At 41.0% G+C, this 22,529-nt stretch overlaps 3 protein-coding genes across 5 annotated transcripts; 2 read left to right on the top strand and 1 right to left on the bottom strand.

The window, feature by feature from the left end:
- Positions 1-520: 520 nt before the first annotated feature.
- On the top strand, positions 521-13,894 carry NEK4 (NIMA related kinase 4). 3 transcript variants are annotated; one of them, XM_088527026.1, is made up of 16 exons: positions 521-584; positions 2,337-2,603; positions 3,558-3,755; positions 4,595-4,702; positions 5,315-5,469; positions 5,799-5,940; positions 6,966-7,409; positions 8,265-8,318; positions 8,531-8,674; positions 8,990-9,127; positions 9,511-9,577; positions 9,983-10,089; positions 11,470-11,558; positions 11,827-12,040; positions 12,690-12,815; positions 13,556-13,894. In XM_088527026.1, the coding sequence occupies exons 1-16, from the start codon at positions 528-530 to the stop codon at positions 13,646-13,648; spliced, it is 2,403 nt and encodes an 800-aa protein (XP_088383152.1). In that variant the 5' UTR covers positions 521-527; the 3' UTR covers positions 13,649-13,894. The 3 variants fall into 3 exon arrangements, with proteins under 3 accessions (XP_088383152.1, XP_088383143.1, XP_088383134.1); XM_088527017.1 differs by having other exon boundaries at positions 521-620; positions 5,799-5,937; XM_088527008.1 differs by having other exon boundaries at positions 521-620.
- A 2,080-nt stretch (positions 13,895-15,974) lies between these two features.
- Positions 15,975-17,363, bottom strand: SPCS1 (signal peptidase complex subunit 1). Its single transcript, XM_088527047.1, has 4 exons — positions 17,313-17,363; positions 16,997-17,056; positions 16,570-16,656; positions 15,975-16,180 (listed from the first exon to the last, which is right to left on the bottom strand). The coding sequence occupies exons 1-4, from the start codon at positions 17,346-17,348 to the stop codon at positions 16,058-16,060; spliced, it is 306 nt and encodes a 101-aa protein (XP_088383173.1). The 5' UTR covers positions 17,349-17,363; the 3' UTR covers positions 15,975-16,057.
- A 977-nt stretch (positions 17,364-18,340) lies between these two features.
- GLT8D1 (glycosyltransferase 8 domain containing 1) lies at positions 18,341-22,325 on the top strand. Its single transcript, XM_010211917.2, has 9 exons — positions 18,341-18,399; positions 18,511-18,609; positions 18,888-19,104; positions 19,413-19,530; positions 20,036-20,120; positions 20,355-20,467; positions 21,013-21,179; positions 21,369-21,481; positions 22,081-22,325. Exons 1-9 carry the CDS (start codon positions 18,384-18,386, stop codon positions 22,269-22,271), a joined length of 1,119 nt encoding a protein of 372 aa, XP_010210219.1. The 5' UTR covers positions 18,341-18,383; the 3' UTR covers positions 22,272-22,325.
- Positions 22,326-22,529: the final 204 nt, after the last annotated feature.

The raw sequence follows: 22,529 nt of genomic DNA, 5'->3' as shown, positions 1-22,529 counted from the left end.
CAGATACAACATAATTAGATGTACAAATAAACCAGAAACTGAAGTTTTGAGCAATGACCACCTGCAACTGAACCCAGCTGGCTACAGCAGAGCACACTAAATGGGAAATGGTTTTCTTCCTTTGCTTCTTGCTTGTATCTCCTTGCTTTGGCGTCCTTCCTGTTTTTCCTCACAGGGTTGGCTTTCCCAAGTGCACAGCCATGAGAAGAAATGCAAAGAGTGGCCCACAAGCTCATTTCAAACCAGTCTGGCGCCCCTTGATCCGATTCCCTGTCACGTCTACAGGCCCATAGCGCACAGGGTGACTGCGCTGTTTTGCAGTCCACGACAGGAAGGGGAAGCCGGGCCCAAGGGCCACCCGCCTCACACCTCTCCCAGCCCGCTCCTAACATGGCCGCCTCGCCCGCTTCCAAAATGGCGGCGCCGGCACCATAGAGAAGAAGGGCGGTCCGATCTACACGCCGCGGCGGTCGTGTGGTAAAAGCGCACGGGCGGCATTTCTGCGGCGGCGGCCGCCGCCGGGGAAGATGCCCCTGGCCGCTTACTGCCTCCTGCGAGCTGTGGGCAAGGGCAGCTACGGGGAGGTGAGCCTGGCGCGGCACCGGCACGACGGCAAGCAGGTAGCGACGGCGGTGCCGCCCCCTGCCGGGCTCGGGCGAACCGGGACCGGGGGAGGCCGCGAGCGGGCCCGGGGCTGTGTGAGGAGGGAGGCTCCGGGGTGGCCTGAGCGCGGCCCGCTGTGGAGGGAGGTGCCGCTGCGGGCATGGGCCTGCCAGGCCTGGCTTTGCTGCCTGGGCGACGGCTTTGCTTAAGAAAATGCTGTTTCCAACAGTTTGAAAGGAAGAAAAAGGGGCAGTGTCCACGTAATTTCTGTCAAATATGTCAGCAGTGCACTGGGATAGGCACTGTGGGAATGTTGTCAGCAAAACGCACTAGCTTGTCGCTGCAGATACTGAAATTTAATAAGAAGCTATGTATTTTATGTATATGTGTATATATACCTATATATAAATATATATATACACGCACACACATACACACACATCTGTGTGTGTGTGTATGTTTTGATACTATAAAGTCCCAGGTAAGAGCAGAGTCAGGTATAGGCTCTTCCTTGAAACGCTGACTCAGGAGAACTCACCACAAACTCGGCATCAGGGAGGGAATAAGATCAACCCTCAATATTCATGCTCTATACGATGAACATGTGCTACAAGCGTTATTGTCTCACCTTTGATTTGATTAAAAGCGGGAATTCTGTGAGAGTGTATTCACACTGATATATTGGGCAGCCTAAGTAACAGTTTTCATATGCAACCTTAGAAAAAACTTATGTTGACACAGAAGAAAATAAATTTATGGTTGCGCTTGAGAACGTTTGGTCTCGCGGTGTCATGAAGAGTTTGTGCTTCCCTGTGTAATAAGTTCTCATTCAGTGAGTTTAAACCTGTGTGCGTAGGAACTCATAAATGCAAAACATAGTATGGTTTTCTGATTTTAGTGTAGGTTTTTAGAACTTAAAAAAATCTAAGCTACCGCTGCTTTCATTTTCGGGGGCGATTGATATTTTTTCCACCGATCTTGCAGTTGCATCTCTATTTGCTCCATTCCTTTTTCTCATGGGAATTTTTTTTTCCTAGTCTCTCTTGTTTCTCAGTTTTCTAGGCTTGTTGTACAAAGTCATTAAGGAAAAAAAAAAAAAAAAAAAAAAAAGAGCAAACCTAAAAAGTTCCAAGCTTAGTACTTTTAGATATTTTTTTTCTGAATTTGGAAACGTGAAATTTGTGAACTAAGTCTTGAAACTGAATTTTTTTAATGGTTCTTTTTTATCCTTAAATATGTGTTTGAATATGAATGTGTTCCTCACATGCAGTTGTGAGGCGTTATCTCTTGAGTTTTTATTTTCTTTTCACAAAGCGCATAAATTTCATTTCTGAAGACCAGTTGTCCTTAAACAAACTAAAATGATAAGAGTTGATGAAGAATAGAGTAAGTCCAGCCAAATGACTTTTATCCTAAAAGTTTGTTGTCGTTTTTCTGCTGTGACTATGTGCTTTTTTTAGCCTCATTGCATATTTATTTATTGTTATTGAAACAACTGTTTTTGAGAATTCCTCTGTAGAGCTTTATTCAGAGAGAATTTAGCCATACCTGTTAAACTTCTCACTGCATAACGGTAAACATAAAATGTACTTTCTAGACCTCCACCAGGCTCTATGCAGAATAATGTGTGCATATATTAAATACTGCCATTCCTTTAGAAGTTTGGAATTTCCTGGGGCTTCTGCATACTAACTTGGATCTTTCCTCATGTCTTCATGTAATTTCTTTTACAGTATGTCATCAAAAAGTTAAACCTTAAAAATGCCTCCAGCCGAGAGAGGAAAGCAGCAGAACAAGAGGCTCAGCTGTTATCCCAGTTGAAACATCCAAATATAGTCACCTATAGAGAGTCCTGGCAGGGAGAAGATTGCCTGTTATATATTGTTATGGGCTTCTGTGAAGGAGGAGATCTGTATCATAAACTTAAAGAGCAGAAGGGCAAACTGCTGCCTGAGAATCAGGTGGTGGAATGGTTTGTTCAGATCGCCATGGCCTTGCAGGTAAAATAAAAATACAACTTGGTTACTTTATAGACATAGCTCTCTTTCCATGTAAAAATGCCACAGTCTATAGATTTAAATTCCAGTTTGACTGGGTTTAGTATGGAATTACAATGATCATTAGTGCATTAAAAGTATTCACAGGTCGTTACCATCATCCTGACTTTCTCTTCTAGGTAAAGAACAGGCTTTCCAACTCTAGCCTGAAATGTTTCTCCCATTTGAAATGTAAGGTTAAATTTACAAAATCCTTTAAAAAGCCACAACATCTTTTAGAAAGTAATTTGTAATTTTGTTGGTGTTTTTCGGTGATGAATTAAGGCTACTAAATTGTCATTTCTGTTAAATTTTATCTCAGTTTGTTGGAGTTTAATAATTTGGAGCCTATCAATCAAACTTTAAAAGCAATTGTTATATTCAAAAAGACCAAATGTAAATATTAACATTAGGATGTGAGGCAGTTGGACAGAAAATACTATCTTGATTATGACTGCTGTGGTCAGATACCACAGTAGACTTTTGTGTATCTTGTTTTTGTTTATTTTAAGTCTAATCTTCTATCCCCTATATAGATATTTAGATAAAATAAACACTGTGTTTTCCAGCGAAATTTTATGCTAAAGACTGTGAAATGAATGGCAACAAATGGGGGCCAGCAGAAAGTAGATTGAAGGCAGAGCCTTAACTTTACATTCGTCTCTCCTCCTACTTTGCTGGAGATCAAGATCTCACGCAGGGAGATTTCACTCAAACAACACAGTTTTGTACCTGTGTCTGTATTAGTCATTCTGGCATTAATTCCCTGACACTTCACCTGTGATGTGCCATTCTTGTCTTCTGTAGTGGTATATGTGACTTTATTGTGTTTGTGTTTTCCCTCCTTGACTTGTATTTTACTTTTCAGTGGAATGTATTCGCTGTTGCTTAACTCTATTTATGCCCTTTTTTTTTCAGTATTTACATGAAAAACACATTCTGCACAGAGATCTTAAAACTCAAAATGTTTTTCTAACACGAACTAATATCATCAAAGTGGGTGATCTCGGAATAGCCAGAGTGCTGGAAAACCAGTATGACATGGCAAGCACCCTCATCGGCACGCCGTACTACATGAGCCCTGAACTCTTTTCCAACAAACCCTACAACTACAAGGTAGAGACTGTTGAAGCAAATATTATTTCTGCTTTGTTAGGCAGCTTGATTATTATGTTTGCGGAAGGGCATTACCACCTTGTGTTTTTTGTTTGTTTGTTTGTTTGTTTTGGTTTTTTTTTGTTTTTTTTTTTTTTTTTTTTTTTTTTTTTTTGTTTTGTTTTAAAGTTGTTATTGCTTCCAAATCTCTTTGATGTCCTCGGAGTCCAAGCAGAGATGTGTGAGAAACTGAATTTATGGAACTGAGTTTGGGTGAGAATTAGCAGCATGTGATAACTTATCAGAGCCAAAGTGTTCAGCAGGCTCCTGTGCTTACCAGGACATGCCAGTGTAAACAAGAAAAACAGTCTGTGTTTGTGTATTATACAACAGACAGGAAGCTCTGTGTTTCCCTGTAATGCACAACAACAGCAACATTTAAAAAAAATCAGAAGAGAAGTGAGCAGTGTCACTGTGAGTTTAAAATAAGGTAAACTTGCTTTTCTATGCTTGGCTTGGCTCTTGCTACAGACCTCGTGCACCCTAAACTTGGGCATCTACCATGAGCATGAGCTAATGAAAAAGAGAAAGATTTTCTTTCTCCAGTTAGAACCAATACATTACTTATTTTTTTTTCCTCACAGAATAAACTTTTTGATGAATTAAACTATTGTCTTCCAAATATCGCTGTTAAAATAGATCAAAGTCAGACATTTACAATTTGGTCCGAGTTAGCTTACTGTCATTAATGGCTTGTCAGAAAGCAGGTGACCATCTTAAGGTAAAATTTGTGCAGTTAATGCAAAGCTCATAAAACTATTTCTTTTCTTTTTTTTCTTCCTTTCTTCCTCTTTTCCCAGTCTGATGTTTGGGCATTGGGCTGCTGCGTTTACGAAATGGCTACATTGAAACATGCCTTTAACGCTAAAGACATGAACTCTTTGGTTTATCGAATTATTGAAGGAAAGGTAAAAACTTACCTAAAATATATATTTTTATCTGGTTATGATGGCTTTTTGAAAGTCTTGAATAGTCTTATTTTGTTGGTGATGTTTTGCTTATTGATGTGCATCATCATACATGTGTTAAGATTGGTATTTCAGGGTATTATATGATGTAATATTAGACCCAGGCAGTTACTCATTTTTGAATACTACCTGAGCTTCCAATTATTCCTGTGTGTAGCTCATTAGTGAATTTCCAACTTTTTCTGTCTACTTCTGGTCTAAATGTTGTGCAAAGAATTATGTCATTATTTGTATGTACATCATTTTCCTGATAGGTAAGGCTAGTCTATTGAAGTGTAAAGTTAATATGAATTTATGCATAAATATTTTATGTCTTTCATGCCTATTGCGAGGAGGGTAACTGCTGATATGAAGAAAAAGTTAAGAAAAGTTCTAACACAAAATATTTGCAATTGCAGCATTCCGTTTGATAGATAGTTAAGCAATCTGGGTAACTTTCAACATATGAGGGGGGGAAAAAAAAGACTATTTCTTACGCAAAGTATCTGGCATAATACAATTGTTACTCAGAAGTATTGATAAATAACATCCCTCTTCCCTTTTGTTTTACAGCTGCCTCCCATGCCAAAGGATTACAGCCCTCAGTTGGTAGAGATAATACGAACTATGCTCAGTAAAAAGCCTGAGGAGAGACCTAGTGTGAAGAGCATCTTAAGACAGCCATATATTAAGCAGCAAATCTCTCTGTTTCTGGAAGCCACGAAGGCGTAAGATATTTTTATTTCAGTGATCCTGTGCAAAATTCTTTTTTCTGCTTTTAGATAGTACTGATGTTGCTGCTGTGCAGAATATGTGTGTTGCTGCTAGTGTCTGAATAGAGTTTTTAAGGTTCTTCTACAGCATTGAAGATGAATATGTTGTGTACAGCCTGTTGGAAAAAGCCCAGTGTCTTATAAGCATTATGTAAACTGCTTAGTGAAGTGTTTTGGTTTCGTTTTTTTTTTTTTTTTTTTTTTTTTTTTTAATTGATGAAAGAAACGTCTTGAGGTCTTGTCGCTGAAGACCGAATAAGCAACTTTTATTACGTCCTTTACAGGAAAACAGCCAAAAGTCAGAAGAAAACACTGGATTCTAAACTCAGAGATCCTTGTTCTGCGGTCTCAGTTAAGAATGAATCTCATAACAGGAATGTTGCACACCAAAATCATTTCTTTGAGCACGCCAGGAAAAATAAGGTGGTAAGATATTCATACATACTTTTATATATATATATATATATGTATATATTTGTATGTAATAAAAAATGTGTGTTGTATATATGCATTTCTTTTTTCCCAAAAAAAGTGCATCTGCTGCTCTTCCAAAAAATCTACTCAGTTTTATACAAAATGCCCTGAGCTTTTGTCCAAGCATGGATCTGATTCCTAGAAATCTGTACTATTCCTCTTAATAGAGGATATATGTTTATGTAGAGATGCAAGCAAATAAACAGCTGTGGTTCAGTAAAACTATTGGCAGCTTCTTTACCAAAATATGTTAATACACTTCTTTTGTTTTATTTTCTCTTTTGGTGGACCACGATGTGAAGTATTTTATGTAATTTTACGGTTGAGTTGAGCATTGGAATGTGCCATGGTTATAGCAAATATTTGCACGCGTCTCATGGAATATCTGAAGCCTCTGTCCAAGCTGATTTTTTGCTACTGATGGATGACAGGAAGTAATCATTTAAAAAAGACTGTTTCCAGTCTTTTTTTTTTTTACCGGAAAAACAAATTATGGTTGCAAATGAAAATTTGTTTATTGCTGAGGTTTTTTCCAGTGGTTAAAACAAATATTTTATAAGCAGATCTTTTACCATCTTACACATACCTTTTAGTTTCTGCAGTATGAGTCCGCTGTTGTGAGTTTAAGCTTTTAATGTTGAAATGCTGAATGTATGTGGTATCTTGAAAATCCACTGGGACTTGCTTGTTCCTCCCTTATTAAAGAGTCAAAGGAATATGATTTTTCTTTTGTAGTCCTGGGTAAAAGTGGTTGTACTACATATATGTAAACCCATCCCCGGAATGTGCCATCTGCAGACGCAGTCTGCAACTCTAAAAATACAGGTTGCAGCATTTCAGAAGATACTAAGCTGTGGGTGATCATAATTTCATTAGTTTATGTACTATGGTACATTAATGATGTTCCTTAGGGTGCTTAGAATATTCTTTTATATGTACATAATATCTGAGAGCTAATTCTCTTCTTTTAATTCTAGAATGAAAATGAATGTGTCATCAAGGATAAAGCCATCAAATTTTGCCCCTCAGAGAAAGCAGCTGTTGAGTTGGGAAGAAAACCAAGCAGTAATGATATGAACAGCCTGGGAGACTCCTTAGCTACAATTAGTAAAGTGGATATTGATATCTTGCCATCTGAAAAGAGGACATATGGAATTGAGAAGTGTGGCAATGAATGTATTCCAGAGGATAATAAAGCAAAGTATTTAAATGTTGCAGAGAATTCTAAACCAACATATAGCAGATCACTAATTAAAGAAGACAGACTGCAGCACAAAACAAAACAAGCTTTCAAAGCTGAAAATGTTGAGTCTAAGCAGTCTGCTGTTGATGCTGCAGACTGTGTTGATGCTGCTACAGATAATGATGACACTTTGAAACTCCTGCAGCCTGTATCAAAAACGCCAAAGCAAAGTGACCTGGTAATGCTTATGTGTACTTTGAAATAGACTTAGCTAATGGCCAGCACTTAAAATATGCAGAGCTGATGCACTTAATGGTTATCTATCAAAGTCAGATACTGCTGATGTAATTATTGAGATATTTAAGAGGTTATGAACCTAGGCTTAAAATTTGCAGAGGCAACGTGCTGTGGAATTTTAGGGCTCCCGTCTGGATGGTGAGAATGTTGTTTTCTATGAGAATAACAATCTTTCTTGTCTGAGAAGAGAGAGGACAAGAACAGTTTGGGGACAGGGTAAGGGGAGGAGCGGAAGAGTTTGAAGGCAGATGGAAGATGGGGAGAGGGATATTTAAAAAAAAGAGAGTAATACAGCAGTGTGGAAGGTGTTACTTTCTCCCTTGCTTTCCCTTTTCTCAAAGGTAGTTTTCTTCTTTTAGTTTCCAGTTATTCTTTTGCTGTTTGTGTTGGAAACTTGAGAAAACAGTGTTTCTAAAGAAATACTGCTTTCTGCCTTCGTATCTGGAGTGCTTGCACTCCTTTTGATAGTTGCTGGCTTAGAAATACTGGCTTTTTTCCCTTGTGCCCCGGTCCTCAAGTGTTACAAGGGTCTACTAAGAAAACAAGGAATATATTGTGTTCTTTTCTCCTGTTAGTGTATCTCAAAAGTGCCAGTTGTACATTCAACTCCTCTCACATCTTGTGCTTTGGATTTAAAGGTCTTGTATATATTCTGTCTGCTCAGTGTCACTCCTGCAGTCACATTTATGAAGCCAGCTTGCTTTAGATGATGACTCTCCTAGTTCTGATCTGCAATGAGATTTTCTTATTTACCTTAATATTTGATTGTTTTCTGAGTAATCATTATCTATTGCAGAACTTGGATTCTACTGAAAAGTTGCTAGAACCATTTGTTCCTGTTTTAATTCAAGTAAGTACTTAAAAGTTTGGTAGCTTAAAAAGGCTGGTAGAGCAGATCTTTTTTTTCTATCATGTAAGAATTTACTGTTTGGACTACATTTATCTTAATATAATCACCATTACAACCAAAATAAAGTGGCCTGTGTTGATAATACAAAAAGCATATATGTTTAAATCTGGAAATGGCATGCTTACATTTTGAAAAATAATTTTCCTTGTTAGGATGATGTCTGTCATGGAACTCCAGGAGACCCACAGGAAAAAAATGCCTCTCCTTTACAGCCTCATAGCTCTGTCCACGAACCTTCACTCTCACGGCAGCGACGGCAGAAGAAAAGGGAGTTGTCTGAAGTCTGTCTAGAGAAGGTGCAGATAATAAAAATAATTTGACTGTGCAAGTCTTCAAACCACATAACTCTTCTACTTTTCTCCTCTTCCCTTAAGGCTATTGCTTTTTTTTTCCCTTTTTTTTTCCTTTTTAAAAAGGAGCATATTTAAAATATATATATATGTTTTATACTGTTCTCATTTCATGTGTATGAAATGACAGGAAGGTTGAAATGGGGAGTAGGAGCCCAAAACTCTATCTAGTTTTGCTATGCAAGGATGTGACTTGCAGGTTGTGGAATACCTCAGCTTTTATTGAAAGAAGGAATAAATTCTGCTCACTTCTCTTTCAAGTTCAGAGCTGTTGCTCCTCGGCCTTTACCTTTTCCTTCTGATGTGAATGCAAAGACAATACAGAGCTGTGCAGAGCATCGTGGTGAAGTCTCTGAATCTGTAAATAGCGCCAAGAACAGTGAAGTTGCCATTGGAAAGGTTAGTACTGATGCTGTGTGAGCATATCTTTATCTCTTGTTGTTTCTGAACACCTTGTTCCCTTAAAGTATGCACAGCAAGTGAAAAGATGTAGAACAACTTTCCACCTAATGGAGGTCGTGTCTGGTATCCGATCAGTGCAGGATGGGAGGCTTCCTTGCTGAAACAGGCAGGTCAGAAGTGCCTTTTCTGCAGCGTTTATTGGTTGTGTTGTTGTCCAAGAGCATTCTTAGTAAATCCTGGAGCATTTGTTAGTTGAGGGGAAGATTACTCTAGTAGCTCTCTCTTGCATGTTCAACTCAAGTTTTTTTGTTTCATAGGTGATACGTAACAAAAGTGATTGTGACAATTGCTAATTAACATGAAATTAACTTATTTTAAAGGAGCGGCCCTTGTCAGCAAGAGAGCGTAGGAGGCTAAAACAGTCTCAGGAAGAGATGTTTCCTGCTGGTAATTTTTATGTTTACATGTTAGTCTTCTATATATGGAGCCTGGTAACTTCTTTGTAAGGAAAGTCTAACTCCCTCTTTGTTCTTTTTTCTTCACTAACTTCTTCAAAAAGTTGCATGAAGGGCCTGGTTCTGGTGTTAAATAAAAATTTCTGTTAACATGTCCGTATTTTTCTACTTCTTATTCAGTTGTATTCAGTTGGGTTTAGTGGTGACAACTTCTATTTGAAATGTACGTGAAGCACAGGATTTGCACCTTTCAGATAGAAGCGTCAGTATTTTCTGTTAGCAGAATTCCTACCGCCTGTCTTCTGCCAGGTGATAGACTTTTTCTTGCATGAACATGAAACTAATTCAAGATACATGCCATTAAATTACAAATATTGTGAAAATGTCATCCTTTCAGTGATTCCAGCAAGACGAGGATCAATTAGTGCAGTAGTTGAAGCAAAATCACATGTGGAAAATCATATTAAAGTTGCTCAGGCCTCATCAGATCCCAGTATTTCTCAGGTAAACTGGGGTCATCTGTTTTTGAAATATTGAAATGCAGGTACATCTGGAGAAGAAAACTGTGTTTAAAAAATCTTTATGTGGAAGAGCCTCTCAGTTAGTAGGAATGTATAGTTCTCTACAGATACTGCTTTAGAAAACCTGGGTTAAAGTGTACGGGTCTGTGGTACACCTAGATCAGTTGAAAATTCAGGGCTGACTCCCCATTTTCGCTCCACTTGTCGGAGATGAAGGCTCATAGGGATGTCACGGGGGAGATGGTTGTTGCAGCCTCTCTGCATTGAAGGGTTTATTTGTCTGGTTGTGGGGGAAAAAAACAGTTTAGTTATCCTGAGCTGCGATTTGGTTATAAGTGAATAGTCTGTTTTAAGTTACTGATATCTACACGCTACCTTTAGCTTTGCACATCTAATTTTGCTTTGGTAGTGGTGTATTAAAATATATTTTAAGGTGCAGTCCTGTTAAGTGCATACATTTATGTGCTGCCAATAAGGAATAGATGCTGGGTGAAAAATGAATAGTTTCTGTTAATATTATCTTCCTGGCCTAATTTTAAAACTCCTTTTAAGATCACAGACATCAGGGCAAGATCTTCTGCAACATCAGGAAACATTATTAATAAACAATAGATGCAAAAAAAAAAACAATGAAAGAATTTTAGTCTAAATTTTCAAAGCATAGGCTGCATTTTCCTCAGCTCAGCACTTGCATGGAAAGAGTTTTGCATGTTTTACTTACATGTATGCTTATAACTGATAAAATCTAAATGCAGAAACCTCATCTGCACTCATCAACTGGGGTTACATCAGTTTAGTATGTGCCAATCATATGTGCGTGTGCTAGTGATGTTCGGGCATATTGTGCTATGCACGGGACACAAAACTGCAGAGGTACAGGGAAAAGGTTTATTTTAGGAAATGTGGGAAAGATACTGAATCAGAAAAATAATACTTAAATTCTGTTTTAAAATATATGTGTATAAAGACTGATAGATGGGCTAAGGATAGTGGCTCTATAATACAATTTTTAGGTAAGAATTGATAAACTTAACCAATTTAATTGTTTTAATTGTTTTTAATAGAGATATTTGATAAAGCTTTTTTTTTTTTTTTTTTTTTTTTTTTCCCCTCTGGTCAAAACTGCATAACTGAGAAGTAATACTAGCTAAAAAAGAAGTTCATAAAAGTATGTTCATGTTGTGGTGTAGATTAGCTTGTATTTAAAACCGGGCTTTAACTTTAAAACATTATCAAGTTAAGTCTATCAAGTAAAGTATATGTGATGAAAAGTATTTTTCTATGTAAGAAAAGTAATTCATGGCATACAGATAAATTACTCCTGAGAGCTAAGAATTTTGTCTGTTATTCCCTCTTCACTTAGAAAAAAAGAGGAACCCATTGCCTGTCTGATGATGAGTTAAGCTCCTCCACCAGCTCCACGGATAAATCGGATGGCAATTCCAAGGAGAAGTAAGGATTTTGTTTCATACAGTGCAGGAATTTTTCTCCGCTGTATTGGACAGCGGATAGAGTTGGGAGTTGCTGCTAGATGCTTAGGCACTGAATCTTTATCAGAGGAAATACTGCTAATGTTGCTATTGATCAGTCTGCACAACAAAGGTAATCTAACGTGAAATGTTTAGCAGGAGCTCCCCATATTTATTGCAAGTCCTGTGAATGCAAGGTGGCAGTTGCATCATGAGTGGTGACTGAATTGCTTCTGTTTCTCCGCTACCAGAAAAAGCAGCGTGAATGAAATGAATGATTTGGTGCAGCTCATGACGTGGACGCTGAAAATGGACTCTAAGGAGAATTCTGAATGCTGTGCAGTCTCACCTTCTGCCTTGGAGTTTAAACTTCATAGAAAATACAGAGACACTTTGATTTTGCATGGAAAATCACCTGAAGAATCAGAGGAGTTCAAATTTGAAGAGTTTCCCTCAGGTTTGTTGCTCTGATACCTCTTTTAAATAAGTTGTGGCCAGGTGCTGCTTACCAAAGAAAACCTGCTAGTGGACAACAGAAGGCAGTCAACTGTTGTTTCTTGTTAAATCTCAGCAATACTTGTAGAAGTAACTAAAATCTCTAAACAACTTTTTTATTTTGAGTACAGAATTGCTCTAATTGCGATTGCCTACCAGTGAAAGGAGTGTGCAATCTATGCAGTTGTTCATATAGAGAGAAAGCTGGTTTGCAGTATAGTCTTTACCATATGATCTGTGCTTAGAAGCTCCAAAATGAACAGTTTGAGAGCAAACTAAGATTTTTAAGGCATCCAATTGAGTCGATAGCCATGAAGTTTTGTGATTGATGGTTAAAGCTGAAATTGAATTTGAGGCACAAGCCAGTATTTAAACGCACTGGATGTTCATGGGATTGTAGAAGTCCATCCTCCCTGCAGATCTTGCGTTAGCCAATTTATCCCACACCAGGAATCGAGTCATTTTGCAAAACCAGATAGATTTGTTGTTCCATATAAACCATCTCCAGGAAGGCTTTCAGGATACTTAAAATGTTGTCCCATACTCTTTCAGGCATGGACTGTGAAAGTGGATTATACTGCATGTAATTATTATGACTCTTGATTTAATAGGTCTGCACTCGGGTCCTGAAAAGATTAGGAGAGTGGTTGAAATCCTACGATCTGATGTGGTGCAGGGACTGGGAGTGAAACTTCTGGAGCAAGTGTACAGCATCCTGGAAGATGATGATGAAGGAAGGAGAGAGGTGAATGCCTCGCATATCCAAATTGTTTAATTTCTTATAAACCCACATATATGAGCAGTCTCCACTTTTTTTATTTTTTTTTAAGATATTGATACAGTGGTGCAAGTCTGGACCCCCAAAAAGCTTTAGTTTACATAATTATTGGCAGGCCAAGGGCCTAAATATATTGTCATTTTCAGTCTTTAAAAGTTGTTTATGAATGTAGACTAGGTTCAACTCTCAAGTCTTCAGGAATCAAAGGAACTTTAGAATTATATCATAGTCCTTTAGTTTGTGAAGAAGCAAGAAAATTGAATACTTTTATCATGTCTTTTTTACTCTAGTAATTATTTTCCTTTGCACTGTAATTTTTGTCTTGACGTTACTTGCATATTCTTGATACGTATGACTGAGCAAAAACTGCAGCTCAACTGATCAAAAAATTGGTTACAAATGAAATGCACGAGTATTATATATAAGTATATATACACATAAGTATATATACATATATATATATATAAGTAAATATATGTAAGCATAAGCAATAGATTTGATTTGCATTTACAATGGTCAGGTGGATTTGGAGCATCTCTTGCCATGAGACAACAAAGATGTTTTTCATTTATCTCCCCTCACATCTGTGTGATGAAACTTCACATGATGCTTCCAGCTGAGTGGTTACCTGTTCTTGTGTTAATATTTTGGTAACTCCTGCTGATTTTTATTATTTTAATGTATTTATTTTATATATATCTAAATAGCTGCAGTTGCGGGAACACATGGGAGAGAAGTACGCAAGCTACAGCGTGAAGGCGCGCCACTTGAAATTCCTCGAGGAAAATGTGAAGTTCTGAGCAGGTTAAAACTTTTCCCTTAGAGGGAAGAACACAGTTTTATAGCTTGTTTAATAGACTGGACCAGCGTATGAAGCACATCTGTTCGTTGACCTCCTTTTTTGGAGTAAAGGGAGCCAGCTTGGAAAAAATAGTACAGATTTAGTTGAAAATAATATTTTCAATGTTAAAATGTGAACCAGGCTATCTCTTCCTCAGAAGAGGAACTGTATGTTTAGTTCTTATTCTCTTAATGAAACTTTAGAAGAGTTTATTTTATAGACATGAAGATGAATGGACTAAGTTTTGTAGAGAAAGCAGTGTCAAAAATGATGTTTTGGTTTGAATTAGTCATAGCTAATGCTGTACTGACAATATCACCTTACCAAAATGCAACAGAAATTTATACCAAGGTGATAGCACACTAAGGTATAAGCTACTGCATCAACTTTGACCAGGAAGGAATTGCAGGTGTTTACACACCTCTGTAAGCTGCTCCTTGAAAACACTAAAGGAGGTTGCTGAAAAACACTGTGAAAACACTAAAGGACAGTGACTTTGGCTGTAACTTTCGTGCTTTATTGCTGAGGTGATCACAAAGAGGGGGAGAAGCACATAGTAACAAGCCTGGGTAGGGTTGAAAGGAGCAGCCCTGGTTCCCTTCAGCCTGGCTGAATCACATCCCTCCCCCTTACAGCTACTGCTGCCTTTTAGGGATGAAAGTGGCCCCAGGCAGGACTGTTCAACCAGGTAAGTTTGTCTTAGCTTTTTCCCTGGCCCTGCACCTTTATCAGATGGTGTTACCACACATGCCTAAGTTTTGGCATGTAACATCTTTAGTGAGAAAGCACAGGTGCTCTTCTGAAAGGATAACAGAAACAAATCTGTAAAATAAATTTTTAAACCAGAGCCTGTCTCTTTCTTTCCATTCCTTAAAAAAAAAAAAAAAGACAGATTTAGCTCATATCTAACTTCCAGCCCCCATGCGAGGAGGCGGACAAGCAGGGGGCAAAAGGTGCAAGCCCTGCTGCCTCCGAGCCACTAACTACTCAAGCACCTTCAGGAGAGACAGCTACTGTATATGCAAAGTCAGAGTGTTATTTTTTTCTGCATCCGTGAGTTTATTTTTAGCCATCTCCTTTCCTAGGACAGTCCCCAGTTCTTAACCTTTTTCAAAAGCAAGGATTTTGGGATATCCACAGACTGGATAACTGGGCAGTGAGAAATCTGTTGAATTTCATAAAAGACAAGTGCATGGTCCTGCACCTGGGGAGAAATAACCCCAGACACCAGGCTGGGGACCAACCTTCTGGAGGGCAGCTTTGCAGAGAGGGACCTGGGCATCGTGGTGGACGACAAGGTGACCATGAGGCAGCAGTTGCCCTCGTGGCCAAGAGGGCAAATGGGATCCTGGGGTGCATTAAGAAGAGTGTCTCTAGCAGGTCTAGGGAGATGATCCTGCCCCTCTACTCAGCCCTGGTGAGGCCGCATCTGGAGTATTGTGTCCAGTTCTGGGCCCCACAGGACAAGAGGGATGTGGAGCTGCTGGAGAGAGTCCAGCGCAGGGCCACAAGGATGATCAGGGGTCTGGAACATCTGCCCTATGAGGAGAGGCTGAGGGAGCTGGGCCTGTTCAGCCTGGAGAAGAGAAGGCTGAGAGGGGACCTGAGCAGTGTCTAGAAGTACCTCAAGGGAGGCAGTGAGGAGGATGGTGCTGGCCTCTTTTCACTGGTGGCCACCCACAGAACTAGAGGAAATCGACACAAACTGAAGTATCAAAAGTTCCACAGGAACTTAAGGAAGAATTTCTTGCCAGTGAGGGTGCCAGAGCACTGGAACAGGCTGCCCAGAGAGGTTGTGGAGTCTCCTTCTCTGGAGATCTTCAAACTCTGCTTTGACACAGTCCTGTGCCATGTGCTCTAGGTGACCCTGTGTGTGCAGGGGGTTGGACTAGATGATCTCTAGAGGTCCCTTCCAACCTTCACCATTCTGTGATTCTATGATTTGGGGCAAAGGGTGGAAAAGAGGGAGTTAGGTGTCACTGCTGATACTTCAAACAAGTTATTATAAACAGTGAAACTTGTATTAAAATAATGTTTTAGGCTATGGCAACAGCTTAATGACATTTGATTTAATGCTTTCCTGGCCAGTGTTCCTTTGTCAGTAAAATAGGGGGGTGACATATGACCTCACATAGCCTTTTATCACCCTCCTACCACTTTCCCTGTGAGTTCATTGAAACACCAGCCAAGGTTACAGAGCCCTCCTCCTCTCTGCACATCTTGGCATCCTCATAAATCAGCAAGGCAAAAACAACCAAAAAACACACATTATGCCAAAAAGCATCTCCCAGGAGAAAGGTACTAAAAATTTAATAAAGCTAAATGCTACACTGTAACATCATGGGGGGAAAAAAAAAAGCAACATTCTTTAGCTTTTAGTGTGCCTTTTTGGCTTTCTGTCAGCTGGCTTCTTATCTTCTGTTCCCAAATCCTGGACGGGGAGCCACTTCAGAGGGTTGCGGCGGTACATGGGCCATGGCGGGAGCGTTAGCTTGGAGAAAGGGATTGAAGTTGAAACAGTAAATCAAGACTACAGGCAAGTATTTTGTGCAGTCACTTCTCCACGGAAAGCACCGCTGTCCTGTATCAGTGCTCTCACTCTGACTTGAAGTGAACATTCAGTTGAAGTAGAGAAGCAATTCAGTGTTAGGTAGTAGTTTTAAACCACAGTATTATCTGAAATGTGACTAGCAGATGAGAAGAGGAAAAGAACACACCAGGCAAGCCCAGGAGCACTGCGTTCTGCAGGTCCCAACACAGCTACACCTCTCTCTTTACCAATCAATTACGTGCAAAGAGGTGCCTGGGCCTTCCTTAACTGAACTAGCATTTCAGGTTAAATAGCGCACATTTCTTCCGACTTCTTAAAAACAAACTTACCAGACATGATAAAGCAAAACCAGCCATAACTATATAGACCGTCCATCCAAACTGCTCAGTGATGTAGCCATAGATGAAACCAATAACCTTACAAAAAAAGAAAATCATTAAATATACCATAAAAAGCTATATATTATGGTCTTCTATGGTTAAGCTAGCTGGAGTGGGAGAGGTCAAAGAGTTGAGAAGAAAATCTGGGTTTTTTAAAGACCAGATTTCATATGTCTTCCTAACACTGTTTTCAGCACTGCAGGCCAACGATGAAATTAAAACACAGAAAGAAGCAAAGTCCTTATTCCATTTCACCCCCCACCTCGACTCTGTCTAAAGCTTTAACTGATCCAGGTAAGCCAAACTATCCAAAAATCCCCTAGGCCCAAAACAAGCTTTATTTTTTGGTTATTACCTACAGTTTTAGCATACTCACTGCAGAGACGAGAATGATTCCTTGGAAAATCTGTTCCGCCAGCTTTTGGCCCTTGTAGTCCTGCGGAGAGACACGTGGGTCACAAAGCACACGTGTAAATAACCCAATTGTTTATTCTCCCCTTTTTGAGCACCCACAACATAACGGCTTTATAACAGCTCCATCACAGCCCTTCCCCGTGGTTTCTCGCCCCGTTAAGGGGCCGCCCGCGAGGGCTTCCCCTTTCCCGAAGAAGGCCCAGGGAGGCCTAGCGCCGCCACCGCCCCAACAAATCCATCAATACATTAATAAATCGATAAACCGAGGCCAGCGCTACCATCTGCGTGGGGATGGAGCGCAGCACGTCCAGCATGGCGGCGGCGGCGGCCCCGCGCCCGGGCGGCGGCGCACGGCGAGCGCTGAGGTGGCCGGAACCGCCGCTCTGCGCCGCGCTCCGCCCCGCGGCCGGCCCGGCCTCCCGCGCCGCCCCCGCCGCGCAACGGCCGCCTCAGGGTCCCGCGCTGCGCAGCCGGGAAGGTGCCCGCGCTGCCGCCTGTGCGGGAGCGGCGTCGCTCGCGCGGCCCCGAGCGCCCCGCGCTCCCGCGGCGGCCCCAGCTCCGGGGGGCCGCCCGAGCCAGGCGGGCGCGGCGCGCGCGCCCCGGCCCGACCCTCCGGCAGCTCCGCGGGCGCCTGGCGGCGCGGGGGGCGTGGGCGGCCGCCGAGGTGGCGGTTGGCGGCGGCTCCGGCTGCGCGGTTCAATAACGAGTGAGTTGCAATAACGACTAACAAGCGTCGAGGCTGGGCACAGAGGCAGGAATATTCCCTTGCGGGGACGTTTTTTCCCCCCTCTCCTGTAACGTGGTGGCGGTTCCTTCCTTCGCACTCCCGTGAGCCGTTCGGCGGTGCCGCCTCAGCCCGATCCGCCGGTGGGTCCTGTGGGGCAGAGCTGCGCGTGGGAAGCCCAAATCCTCCCGCTAGGATCTGATGTGAGTTGTTAGCTGCTGGGTCCCGCGGAAACTCCCTGGCAGGGAAGCACAGGAGGAAGCATTCCTCTCTGCTGGGACGTGTCCAGTGCGCATCCGTGAGCTGCATGGAGCCCATGACTTTCAGTTGTCGTTTCCCATCCCTTTCAACCAAAGGGATTTGTTATCCCCGTGTAAGTGAGGCAAGAGCTGCAAGTGTCCAGGTAGCCGCGCTTGTGTAGAGGCCATGGCTGGTTCCTAAAGCTCCACGCAGTTTCTGTCTCCCCGAGGAGAAGGCACCGCGCTCCGTGTGCCCCGTGTACTCCATGCGCTCCGAGGCCGCTGGCCACAGCCCTGACCGCAGGGCGCAGGTGACTGTCCTGTGTTTTCTGTTACAGATCTGCAGAAAAGCTGGCACTACTGGTGAATAAAACCACAAGGAGAAAATGACCTTGAGGAAAGGTATGTGTGCGTGATTTGTTTCTAACTCTTTTGTGCTTTTCGGAGGTTCCTGGTCTTTCCAGTTATTTTAATAGCCTTTTTCCCCCCCCCCCCCCCTTTTTAAATTTCCAGTGAACATTTCCATCCTCATAGTGGTGGTTGTTATATTTCTGTTAGTTCTTCATCATAATCTCCTAGGCCTCAGCGACTTCTTGAAACGGGAATTGTCAGGTATGTTGAGCTTTTATTTTATTCTTTTGTGTGTTTTTAAAACCAATGGGAAAATATGTGCTCTGGCAAGGCATAAACCACTTTGCTACAGGAATAACTTGTGTGATAATGATTGATCATCTGCATCACAGGATACATTTTTGCACTCTAGTAAATAGAATATTCTATGGAATATAGAATAGCATATGAAAATATTTGGAGACATTGTGAATTTTAACATAGTAATAATTACTGTATTCCATTTTGCATAAAACAAATATGCCAATCTTATTCTGCAGATTCAAGCCCATTAGGACTCCAACCTATAGATTTCATCCCTGCAATTCCCCAGAGGTTGATAGATGGAAGGAATGATAAGGAGATTTCTGTGGTCATCGCAGCATCGGATGAGAGGCTCGGGGGTGCAATTGCAGCCATGAACAGTATTTATCAGAACACCAGATCCAACGTGGTTTTCTACATTGTTACTCTGAATGATACTGTGGATCACTTGAGGTAATGATTTTTTCCATTAGACTCCCACGATACTGTCAAACTTGATCTCATCCTCTTCTGAAAGATGCTTTGCCCAGTGCTGCCCTCCCGAATGTGCCACGTGTGTTCATGTGTCATAGCACGCAGCAAGTCCCCACAGTCATAAGGGACACCACTGAAATGATGACTTAGACTCCATGGAATCCATATGTTTTTTAGAGAGGGAAATGAATGGCCAGATGAAGATTTACGTTACAGTAAATATGATATCAGGCTTCTCTTTGATTTTGTTTCATTCAACAAAATCTTTGCCTTTCTGCTGTTCGCAGGCTGTGGCTGAGTAACACTGCTCTGAAAAATCTGAAATACCGAATTTTGCATTTTGATCCAGGTGTCTTGGAAGGGAAAGTGCAAGTGGCCTCTGGAAAGGCAGACACCTTGAAACCGGTGAGGCTCTTAGCTCCTTTTTGCAAATAGTGGTTAGTAACAACAAATGTTGATGACTGCCTCCAGTGGCTTTTGAATTCAACTGGAACTGAAGGAATCTTCAGATTTCTGCAGAAAAAATCTTTTATTATCAAATTCCTACAATTACACTAAGAGCAAACTTTCAGATAGTAGGAGATGAATTTAAGTATCTATAGATGCACCTATTAGTAATATTTTTTGCCAATTTCTACAGTGAGATCTAGCAGCTTGCTTGTCAAACATGCCAGAAATATGCAAATGTAGGAAATCATAATGTCGATGAGTTTTAAAAGTCATTTTGTCAATGCGCATGTTCCTAGGAAACTGGGCTTTATTAAATTGATGGAACATGTTTGTATCAAATAACTCCTAGGATATTGCTGCCTGTTTTGCTTCTTGGATGTTAGGTAAGTGTCGAGAGTATCAGTCAACTTCACATTTATTTGAACAATTCCTTATTTTTCTTACTCTCATGCTTTCACAGTTAACATTTGCAAGATTCTACTTGCCCAGTCTGGTGCCTCATGCAGAGAAGGCCATCTACGTGGACGACGATATCATCGTGCAAGGTATGGAGACCTTCCTTCCTTTGCCAGTCCTCTCTATGCTGGGGTTAGGACAGTGCCTTGGACAGCAACCAAACATGTCTGCTTCGAAGGAAGATGTAAAAATTCTGTAAATATGAACAAACTGGATTAAACCAACTGCTTTTTCAGCTGTAGGAATGGACTAAACAAAAAGCCACCTAAGCCTTATGCAAGATGATGGCTTATAATTCTTCTGTGCTTATTTCATTTTTTCAGATGATATTCTTGAACTTTACAACACCCCACTGAAACCTGGACATGCAGCTGCATTTTCAGATGATTGCGACTCGACAACTAATAAATTTGCTGTTCACGGAGCAGGGAATCAGGTTGGATTTATTCTGATTCAGTAGTAACAACAGTACAGATTCCTTCCTTTGGAACTGGGCACTTGGTTGTTCTAACATTTTTGCAGGTTGTCTTCCAAATGCAGTGGAAGTGGAATGTAGAGGTCTGACTGTACCTACTCAAATCAGTTTACTCTGGTATTTGTGTTACAAATTACACCTACAGTTTCTAGTGAGGCACACAAAAAGTATTTTCAGTTCTTCTGTGCTTTATGATGCTCAGTTTGGAACAGCAGGAGTTCTTGAACAATGGAAAGGTAATTTTTTTAATTTGTGAGTGTATAAAGGAGGTTTTTCAGGGAGTGGTATTGATTGTCTCAGATTGTGGACATTAAGAATAGGTAGTGTTCCTTAATTACATAGTTTCTGTAATCATGTTTGGCATCTTAAGCATTTTCCAATGCATTAAAAGAAGAGAAAGTTGCTTTAACAGTTTATGGCATGCCGGACTGTTAATAGCTGTAAAAAAAACTTTCTTTAAGTGAATTTGATGATATTTTAAATTAATCTCTACTCTTTTTTTTCAGTATAATTACATTGGATTTCTAGATTACAAAAAAGAAACCATCCGAAAGCTTGCCATGAAAGCCAGCACCTGCTCTTTCAACCCAGGAGTTTTTGTTGCCAACTTGACCGAGTGGAAATTACAAAACATCACCAAGCAGCTGGAGAAGTGGATGACACTGAATGTAGCGTAAGTGCTCCCAAAGCGGGGCTGCCTGGGCCAGGGGCTGTGTTATGGTGATGCCGTTTCACCGTGAAATGAAAGGCCATGTAGATGTTTGCAGCTTCACACATGCTACCTCCTGTTGTGTAGCTGTGAGTGAAATCAACCCCTTTAGGGCTGTAGCCTTTGCCAACGTCTTTGTCTCTTCCCTTGAAGAGAGGAGCTGTACAGTCGGACTCTGGCAGGCAGCATCACTACCCCTCCGCTGCTCATCGTGTTTTACAAGCAACATTCCAGCATTGATCCCATGTGGAACGTCCGGCATCTTGGTAAGTATGAAACACTTGGGACCCTTCATTTGCTCTCCCCTTATGTGTTTTCAGATCTGTACTTGGACTTTTGGTTGAGGATGTGGCAAAGGGATCTTTTCTTTATATTCCATGCTTTAAGGCACAATCCGCTTTGCAGTATCACCTTGCACCTTGGTCCTCTGGGTTCCTTTTTCAACTGCTTGCCCTTGAATGGACTTGCTCCCAAGTTGCCCTTTTTTTCCCACATATGTATTGCATCAGGAGTGTTCCTAGATATTTCTTCCTAGCTTGTTCGGAGGAAGAGACATTGTATCTGTTTTGCTGCTGGTAAAACTCAGGTGCTGAAGAGGGACTTCTTTGGTTTTGAATACAGCAACCCTGAGAGTGTTTTAAAAGAGCTTGGAAGTTCAAGCAGTACAGTAAGATAGATTAGCTCTGAGACTGATCATAGCAGCATCTAATTGCACCTCAGCATGTCTTTCAGTTTGCCTCATGTACCAAATCCTTGCTCCATAAATGTCAGGAAATTCTTTTTTAAAAAAAAAAAAAAACTTAATACAGCACGTTGGTATTCCAGCTACCTTTTATCAGGCACTAATCCTCCTTTTTCTGTCTAGGGTCTAGTGCTGGAAAAAGATACTCTCCTCAGTTTGTGAAATCTGCCAAGCTGCTCCACTGGAACGGACACTTCAAACCGTGGGGACGAACGGCTTCGTACGCCGAGGTCTGGGAGAAGTGGTACGTTCCTGACCCCACGGGCAAGTTCAGCCTGCTCCGCAGGCACTCGAAAGCCCATGAAGCTAAGTAGAAGAAATCGTATTCACCGATGGCATTTCTCAGGAAACCTTTGGACTCGAGCAGGTTTTTTTCAGCCAACTAGTGTTATAAAGCAGTCCTTGCCTTCTCAAGCACACAGAGATGCGCTTAGGCAGCTGTAGTGCTTGTAACCCAAAATATGCAGTCCCAAAGAAGCCTCATTTTGCCTGTGTGACTGAAGATGCTTCTCTGGCAGCACTTCAGAAAGCAAAGGAACATCTCCATAACTTAGCATTTTTGTTAGTTCATT

Source organism: Tinamus guttatus, unplaced genomic scaffold, assembly GCF_059628265.1.
Source record: "Tinamus guttatus ecotype Peru unplaced genomic scaffold, ASM5962826v1 Tinamus_guttatus_pri_ptg000026l, whole genome shotgun sequence".
NCBI lineage: Eukaryota > Metazoa > Chordata > Aves > Tinamiformes > Tinamidae > Tinamus > Tinamus guttatus.
The sequence above is the reverse complement of the archived record's forward strand: the minus strand, read 5'-3'. Positions and strand labels throughout refer to the sequence as shown.